We start from the raw sequence: 10,054 nt of genomic DNA, 5'->3' as shown, positions 1-10,054 counted from the left end.
TCTGAAGCCGTGCCACTAAAGTCAGAGGGAGACCAAAGTATAGAGAATTACAGTAGTTTAAATGGGAGGTTATGAAGGCATGAATGACTTTTTCCAAATCTTTGAATAACAGAAAAGGCTTGAGTTTGGCAGTTATTCTAAACTGATAGAAACTGGATTTCACTACATTTCACTACACTACAACTGATACTTGTTTTTCTAAATTGAGTTCTGAGTCAAAAATAACGCCTAAATTACGTGCGTGAGTTTTAACGTACGGTGCAAGAGGACCAAGGTCAGCGGTGGTGGCAGTTTTTGATCTTGAGGGGCCAAAGATGATAACTTCAGTTTTGTTCTCGTTCAACTGAAGAAAGTTGTTACTCATCCAAATTTTGATTTCTTTTAAGCAATCTAAAAGAGGTTGCATTGAGTTGCATGATTTTAGTGGGATGTATAATTGGGAATCATCTGCATAAAAATGGAAAGTGACGTTAAATTTTCGAATAATTTTTCCTAGGGGGAGCATATAGAGGCAGAAGAGTACTGGGCCCAGAATGGATCCCTGGGGGACACCATGAAGCACAGGTGCAGGGGATGAAGAATACTGGCCTATGTTAACTGAATAAGTTCTTTGATGGAGATAAGAGTGAAACCAGTTTAGAGCAGTGCCCTTGATGCCAACCCACTGTTCAAGACGCTCTAGTAATGTGCCATGGTCTACAGACGCAGCACTAAGATCCAACAAGACTAGGATGGCATTATTACCTGAGTCAAGGGTGAGCAAGAGGTCATTTGTCACCTTTAGCAGGGCTGTCTCTGTGCTATGGCGAGTTCTAAACCCGGACTGAAATGGCTCAAGGATCTCTGTGGAATTGGGATGTGAGAACAGCTGCGTTAACACCACCTTCTCCTGGATTTTTGAAATAAATGGCAGTTTGGATATGGGCCGAAAATTATTGTAACATTTTGCATCTAGATTATGTTTCTTTAGCATGGGCTGGACAACCGCGTGCTTAAGATATGTGGGAACAATGCCTGAGGCAAGGCTAGAATTAAGGATAGCTAGAATAGAAAGACCAACAACATCAAAGGCATCTTTGATGATCTGGGGTGGAATGGGATCATGTGGGGTTGTTGATATTTTCATATGTTTAACAATGTCCCATAGCTCATTGTAAGACAGTCGTCGAAATTGGTCAAATGTAACTGTAGTTATAGGGTGGAGTGGTATGGTCTCAGAAACAAAATGAGCAAACTGTGCTCTGATGTGGTCGATTTTCAGAGTAAAAAACTTCACGAACTCTTCACAATTATTAATGGATGCCTCAATTTCTAGATAAACTTGTAGGTTAACTATTGAGTTGATAGTATTAAATAAAATTCTAGGGCGATGAGAATGTCTAGTGATAATAGCCGAAAAGTGCTTAGCCCTGGCTTTTTTTGCTGCACTTTGGTAATTGGTCAGAGAGTTTTTAAATATTTCTAAAGAGACTTGGAGGTGATCTTTATTCCATTTACGCTCCGCTCTTCGAGAAATCTGCCTGAGGTGGTGAGTGGAATCATCCATCCACGGTTGGGATTTAAAATTTGGGCGTTTAAGTTTCAAAGGGGCCCCAATATCAAGGATAGCTGAGCAAGAAGCATTGAAAGAGGATATTAGCTCATCAGGGCTCAAGAGGTGTTCATGTACAGTGATAGAGGCAATGCCCGCATCTCTCAGAAAACATTCAGAAAACTCAGTAGCAGTAGAGGAGTTGATATGACGAGAGTAGTGGCCAGAGGATCTAGCTGAATATAGTAAGTTAGATAGTTTAACATTGAACATAATAGGCATATGATCGGAGAAAGATGCATCTTCAAAGCTTATGTTCTCAATAGAGAACCCATGCGACATAATCAGATCTAGAGTGTGCCCCTGAACATGGGTTCCTTGAGCTATGTGCTGGAGAAGGCCAAATGACTCCATTGACAGAATTCATTAACCAAGGGTTTGCCCGGGCAACATGCATGAATGTTAAAATCACCCAGAATCAACAAACGGTCATAAGATGTTGCATAATGAGATAAGAAGTCTGAGAATTCTTGGGAGGCCTGTATACAAGTGCACATATCAATGGAACAGTACCGGATTCCATTTTTACACATTGTACTTCAAAGGAGGTGAAACTATCAGCAGGGAGTGTTAGTACCTTGAGTCGATTTTTAAAAATCAAAGCCACTCCTCCTCCTCTCCCCGATCTCCTTGGCGTACTTATAAATGAACAGTTTGTAGGGCAAAGTTCGCCAAAAACAAATGTTTCATCAGCACCGGGGCCAATCCATGTCTCCGTTAAAAATAACATGTCCAGATCACGTTTGATAAAAAAGTCATTTAAGATGAAAGACTTATTAGACACGGACCTGCAGTTCAGTAGCGCGGCTCTAGCTATGGGTAGCTATGGGATGGGTGGGTTGGATGGGTGTGTGAATGGATGGTTGGACTGATGAGTGGATGGATGGATGGATGGATGGGTTGGATGGATGGATGGGTTGGATGGATGGGTGGGTTGGATGGGTGTGTGAATGGATGGTTGGATGGATGAGTGGATGGATGAGAGAATGGATGGATGGATGGATGGGTTGGATGGATGGATGTGTGAATGGATGGTTGGATGGATGAGTAGATGGATGGGTGGGTTGGATGTGTGTGTGAATGGATGGTTGGATGGATGAGTGGATGGGTGGGTTGGATGGATGGGTATGTGAATGGATGGTTGGATGGATGGATGGGTTGGATGCATGGATGGGTGGGTTGGATGCATGGATGGGTGGGTTGGATGATGGATGGGTGTGTGAATGGATGGTTGGATGGATGAGTGGATGGATGGATGGATGGGTATGTGAATGGATGGTTGGTTGGATGGGTGGGTTGGATGATGGATGGTTGGATGGATGGGTGGGTTGGATGGATGGGTGTGTGAATGGATGGTTGGTTGGATGGATGGGTGTGTGAATGGATGGTTGTAAGGATGGATGGGTGGGTGGATGGGTGTGTGAATGGATGAATAGGTTGGATGGATGGATGGGTGGATGGATAGATGGATGGGTTGGATGGATGGGTGGATGGATAGATGGATGAGTTGGATGGGTGGTTGGATGGATGGGTGGATGGATAGATGGATGGCTGGTTGGTTGGATGGATGGGTGGATGGATGGGTTGGATGGGTGGTTGGATGGATGGGTGGATGGATAGATGGATGGGTGGTTGGATGGATGGGTGGATGGATGGATAGATGGGTTGGATGGGTGGTTGGATGGATGGGTGGATGGATAGATGGATGGGTTGGATGGGTGGTTGGATGGATAGATGGATGGGTTGGATGGATGGATAGATGGGTTGGATGGGTGGTTGGTTGGATGGATGGGTGGATGGATAGATGGATGGGTTGGATGGGTGGTTGGATGGATGGGTGGATGGATAGATGGATGGGTTGGATGGATGGGTGGATGGATAGATGGATGGGTGGTTGGATGGATAGATGGATGGGTTGGATGGATGGATAGATGGATGGGTTGATGGGTGGTTGGATGGATGGGTGGATGGGTGTGTGAATGGATGGATTGGTTGGATGGATGGATGGGTGGGTGAATGGATAGATGGATGGGTGGATGGATAGATGGATGGGTTGAATGGGTGGTTGGATGGATGGGTGGATGGATAGATGGATGGGTTGGATTGGTGGTTGGTTGGATGGATGGGTGGATGGATAGATGGATGGGTTGGATGGGTGGTTGGATGGATGGGTGGATGGATAGATGGATAGATGGATGGGTTGGATGGGTGGTTGGATGGATGGGTGGATGGATAGATGGATGGGTTGGATGGGTGGTTGGATGGATGGGTGGTTGGATGGATGGGTGGATGGATAGATGGATGGGTTGGATGGGTGGTTGGATGGATGGGTGGATGGATAGATGGATGGGTGGATGGTTGGATGGATAGATGGATGGGTTGGATGGGTGGTTGGATGGATGGGTGTGTGAATGGATGGATGGGGTTGGATGGGTGGTTGGTTGGATGGATGGGTGGATGGATAGATGGATGGGTTGAATGGGTGGTTGGATGGATAGATGGATGGGTTGAATGGGTGGATGGATAGATGGATGGGTTGGATGGGTAGTTGGATGGATGGATGGGTGGATGGATAGATGGATGGGTTGTATGGATGGGTGGATGGATAGATGGATGGGTTGGATGGGTGGTTGGTTGGATGGATGGGTGGATGGATGGATAGATGGGTTGGATGGGTGGTTGGATGGATGGGTGGTTGGATGGATGGATGGGTGGATGGATAGATGGATGGGTTGGATGGATGGGTGGATGGATAGATGGATGGGTTGGATGGGTGGTTGGTTGGTTGGATGGATAGATGGATGGATAGATGGATGGGTTGGATGGATGGGTGGATGGATGGATAGATGGATGGGTTGGATGGGTGGTTGGATGGATAGATGGATGGATGGGTTGGATGGATGGGTGGATGGATGGGTGGATGGATAGATGGATGGGTTGGATGGGTGGTTGGTTGGATGGATGGGTGGATGGATGGATAGATGGATGGGTTGGATGGGTGGTTGGATGGATGGGTGGTTGGATGGATGGGTGGTTGGATGGATGGATGGGTGGATGGATGGATGGGTGGATGGATAGATGGGTGGTTGCATGGATGGGTGGATGGATAGATGGATGGGTTGGATGGGTGGATGGTTGGATGGATGGGTGGATGGATAGATGGATGGGTTGGATGGGGGGTTGGATGGATGGGTGGTTGGATGGATGGGTGGATGGATAGATGGGTGGGTTGGATGGGTGGTTGGATGGATGGGTGGATGGATAGATGGATGGGTTGGATGGGTGGATGGTTGGATGGATGGGTGGATGGATAGATGGATGGGTTGGATGGGTGGTTGGATGGATGGGTGGATGGATAGATGGATGGGTTGGATGGGTGGATGGTTGGATGGATGGGTGGATGGATAGATGGATGGGTTGGATGGGTGGATGGTTGGATGGATGGGTGGATGGATAGATGGATGGGTTGGATGGGTGGTTGGATGGATGGGTGTGTGAATGGATGGATGGGTTGGATGGATGGATGAATGGATGATGGAACATTAGTCAACTGTTATTGAAGCTGTTTTTATACTTAACCATTTGTTATTTGTTATAAATCAAATGATCTTTTGGTTTGAATTCATGATGTTAAATAAAATAATTACAATAAATAAATAACATTGAAAATAATATTCAAAGTATTTACATAACTGGATTATACAAAAAATAGTCATTAGCTCATGGTTTTGTAATTTGAAAAACATCTTTGGGTTGATCTTCAACCAAAAATAAATATATAATGATATTTACCATTACCATGATATAAAATCACTCCTACAACTACAACCCGCTCACCTCGATCCATTTCAGAATAATAACATTAAGAAAACATCCCTCACTGCACTGGCCTTTTTAAACACTCATCTTCAAACCTCTAAAGCAACACATAGTTTATGTTGCATCTTCTTCACTCTTAAAACATCACAGTGGCTCATGATTACACTGAAGCACTACAGATCAACCACAACAGCTTCTGCATCACAGATAATCCAAACACACTCGAACGTCACGCTAACAAGTTCCTGTGAACTTCAAGAACCCATTATGCTTTTAAAAGAGGCTTCCAGTTCCTCCCAGACCACAGCGCATCCGGTTTACTTGCCCTCTTTCTTTTGGCAAACAATACATGTACAGCGGACGGCTAGCATTACGTGTAAATTATCTGCACTCGCTGTAAAGCGTGAGGAAACAGTATCTGTGCGGAGGGGAAGAGAGAATGAAAGAGAGAAAACTGAACAGCAGTTGTGCTCTACAGTACCGCCGTGATTTCACCGGAGAACAGAGGACCTGCCCTGCGGCGCGCGCGCACACACACACACGCTCACACATACAGAAACACTGATCAGCCATACGTGACATGCTCAAACACATTCATACACACAAATACAGACTATTCCACTAGACAACATTTACAGGAGCGAGTCTTTACACGTGGCTTGTGTGATGTTTGACATATTGGCAAACTAAACTAGGTCGTAAAGCACGACAAAATGTAAATTTTTAGATGCACAATTCTAATTAAATCCTAACTCTAATTAAATGCATAGTTCTTCGTTTTCGTTTTTTAAAATGGAAGAATTGTGATTTAATCAATCATAATTCTTCCATTTTCAGTGCATAATTCTTCAATTTTTGATGCATAACTCTACATTATGCATCGAAAATGGAAGAATTATATTTTAAATTAAATCATAATTCTTTCATTTTCGATGCATAATTCTAATTAAATGCATAGTTCTTCGTTTTCTAAAATTTAATTAATCATAATTCTTCCATTTTCAATACATAATTCTTAAAATTTTTATGCATTACTCTAAAATATAATTCTTCCATTTTCGATACATAATTCAAATTAAATGCATGATTCTTCAATTTTCCATAAATAACTAATTAAATCATAATTCTTTAATTTTCGATGCATAATTCTAATTAAATGCATAATTCTTTCATTAAAAATTATCCGTACAGTCACTGCTGGATCAAAGACCAAATGGACCATTGCTGATACCAATGACACAAAACAACATGCTTTAGACACACATCAGTATGTGTGTGTGTGTGTGTGTGTGTGTGTGTGTGTGTGTGTGTGTGTGTGGATACTCACCGCAGGAACAGCAGATGAAGCAGTTCGTATGATACAGGTTCCCCATCGCCTGACACGCTTGACTCGCTCCATAAACACCTTTACCACACTTTACACAGATCCCTGGAAGAGCACAAACACACAGACAGCTGTTAGAGCACAAACGGGAGGAACATATGATACAATCACTGATCTTTAGATACCAGACAACACTGAAGATACTACTTCTGTTGACAAATAGAGTCTGAATAAAACAGTTCAAACCTTGTAATGTGGTTAGATGAGAAAGAGTGAAATTAACATCTGATTAACACTGAAAGTGTTATTTACATCTGATGACATTTAGGGCAATGAAATATAATAGTGTCTACAATAAATAAACTAAAAAAATCTTTAAATAAAAAGTTATTAGAAAAGTATTTATATTGGTTTCATATAATTTTGTAAAAACTTTTATACAATTTTCAAGAAAAATGTGGTTTAACCGTAAAAAATAGTAACAAAATCAAAAAAGTTTTAAAAGTTTTTTTCTCCAAATATCATGAATTATTCCGTTACAAAAATCATGCCATTTTACAATTTTAACCTTGCCTTGTAATCTTGTTATCTGATATTTAATACAGAAATAAAAAATATGATCATCAGTGTATTTATGCCACTGATATGAATTTCATTCTGATTGTATTTTGAATTAATTAATACAAAAGAATATTTTTAATGAAATCATTCACTGATTTGTCAAAAAATCGGGTTGACAAAAAAGGGAATTATTTTTACTCAATGCAAACATAAACTATTAAAGAACTAACCAAACATAACATTATCCTATTTGTGCAATTTGAATTTTTGTTTGTTTTATTAGCTATATTGAGAACTTTTGGTTGACTGTGTACTAGTGCTAAATAAATAAAGGCTAGAGAAATGATGCATTTAGAAGTGACTGAAGATTAAAAGCTCATCAGTCATTGTTCATTCTAGTTACACAGGAAGTGCTCGGCATCATGGGAGAGTGAGTCAGCAGGGCTAATGCATGCAGAGTCACGCACAAGATGGCCTCCGTTGGGGTCGCATTCCTCACCGGGCCACGGTCAACAACTAGACATGGTCACGCTGAGGTCACAACATCACCCCCGAGACGGCCAAACAAACCTGAATCTTCCCAACAACAACATTCTGGTAACTGAAGTCAAAGTTTCGGGAAATCCAGTCTCCAAACCACAAAACGATAGTTTGATAAGACAGGAAATATATTCAGCCCTTAATGATTTAAGAAAAATCCTTAATCTACATAAAACCCATTTGTGCGTGTGATAACAGGCTCTCGAAGAGAAACACTCATCAGATAAGCTCTCAGTGACTTAATGGTTAACTCATCAAGATAATTATAGCATTATCGAGAGGGAATGTCATGTACCAGAATCCAACACTTCTGATCTAATCGTGTTCGTAAAAGTCCCGGGTTTACGGCTGAAAGATGGGGCTGTATAAACATCCACAACTTCTGCACACAAATATACATTATTCACACCGAGAATCAGAGAGGTCAGAAGAAGGGCTGCTTAAACATGAAAAAAAAATCATAATAATGATTAGAATGGTCTGTATTAAGGTCACAGTTATTCAACACAATTACTAGCTGACTTTGGAAGCATCACACATTACATTTTTTCTTTTTGTTTTACAAAGTCTTTTTAACAGTATTTCCTTGAACATTTTTGAACAACTGAAAAAAATAAGTACAAATATGACAAAAAACAAATAAATAAATATTTATAAAAATAAATAAATAAATAAAAATAATAAAAGTATAAATAATGTAAATATAAAATGTAAATTATATAATAAAAATAATAATAAGAAAATTACATTAAAAAAGTAAGATCAACTTTGCTGTAATGCTCTGCTGTAAAGAAAATGGTGTTCTTGATTTATAACACAAGACAAAAAAAGCATGTAACCAATAGAAATGCCCAACAGCGTTTGGTTTTTTATTAGCTGGATAAAAGCTTTAATAATAAACCAGAAAAAACAACTTAATCAAGGCTACATGTGAATGAATCGGAAATATATTTCACTTAAAGGATTGTGTTCTACAGAACATGACTTTTTGCTGTGGAATCACAAAGCTATTGGTATATAAACTGAATAACCCTCAGGAACAAATAACCCAGCGGTGACTAATTACATGTTCAGCTGACTGAAGATGCATGAATCACAATGTTGATCCTCATTTTAGACTGACTGTCATTCGGTGTGGCTGACTTGTTTCTTCCTCATCTGACCAGTGTCACACACTCTAAAACATGCTGGGTTATTTATTCTTTTAACCCAAGTGCTGGGTTCAGGATGTTGGGTCATTTTATTGGTCTGTTTTCAATATCTCACTTTTACTGTCAATACAAATGGTCAATGGTCATTTGGCTGAATCCAAAATAGCATTCTTCCCTACTATATAGTAGATGAAAAACAGTATGTGACAAGTATTTCAAGTACACGGATAAAAAAAAAAACACACTAAATGGGCGACTTTCATGAAAACAAGAAAATGCCCAGGTCATATTTACCCTAGAATCGAAAGAGAACGGTGAAACATTATAAAAAAGCCTGTTTTTTACATTCATGCATTTGGCAGATGCTTTTATCAAAAGTGACTAATATTGCATTCATGATATACATTTCAGTTCATTCATTCCCTGGCAACCGAACCCATGATGACATCGCCGTTGCTAGCGCTATAAAAACTGAAGCATGAAAACAAATACTAATACATTCTTAGCACAAATGGTATGGTTTGAGCTGAATAAAGCTAAACAAAGTTTAAAGCAGAGCATTATGTTCCGAAACACTAACTGTACTCGCTATTTCCCTTTACTGGCATTGAGGTTTCCATAAAGAACCTTTAACATCAATCGAACCTAGCAATAGTAGTGATGCTTGATTTAAAACACCATTAACTAGATAGTAGGCTATTTGTCACTCAAAACGAGACAATATTGTGCTGACTCTGACTGTGAACAGCAGAGAGAGATACACATGTAATGAGGAGGATTGGCAACTCAACAAGAACCACTCCTCTCCTCAGCAAGTACACACTGGTACCAGTTCCTCTACAGCTCGCGAACTATGACCAGCTTCCTCTGATAGTGGCTCGCTCGATCTGCTCCAGAAAGAGGAGAGCATTGCTTTCAACTAGAGATGCTCCGATCAGATTTTTGCAGCCGATACAGAGTACCGTTTTCTTGTCATGGTGATCGGCCGATTCCGATGCTTAATATACTTAAAGGGATAGTTCACCCAAAAAGTAAAATTCTGTCAGTATTTACTCTCCCTCATGTTGT

General features: G+C 40.7%; 1 protein-coding gene across 1 annotated transcript in view; it reads right to left on the bottom strand.

Annotated features, from left to right (window-relative positions):
* The window catches only part of wtip (WT1 interacting protein), a 56,949-nt gene that overhangs the window by 23,501 nt on the left and 23,394 nt on the right, over positions 1 to 10,054 (bottom strand). The window contains exon 2 of the mRNA XM_077194670.1: positions 6,738 to 6,839. Coding sequence (XP_077050785.1) covers positions 6,738 to 6,839 — 102 coding nt within the window. The remainder of the gene's footprint in view (positions 1 to 6,737; positions 6,840 to 10,054) is intronic.

This window comes from Siphateles boraxobius, unplaced genomic scaffold (assembly GCF_051911475.1).
Source record: "Siphateles boraxobius isolate OS27281-9 unplaced genomic scaffold, OSU_SipBor_1 32, whole genome shotgun sequence".
NCBI classification, from domain to species: domain Eukaryota; kingdom Metazoa; phylum Chordata; class Actinopteri; order Cypriniformes; family Leuciscidae; genus Siphateles; species Siphateles boraxobius.
This window is presented reverse-complemented; position numbering and strand designations above follow the sequence as displayed.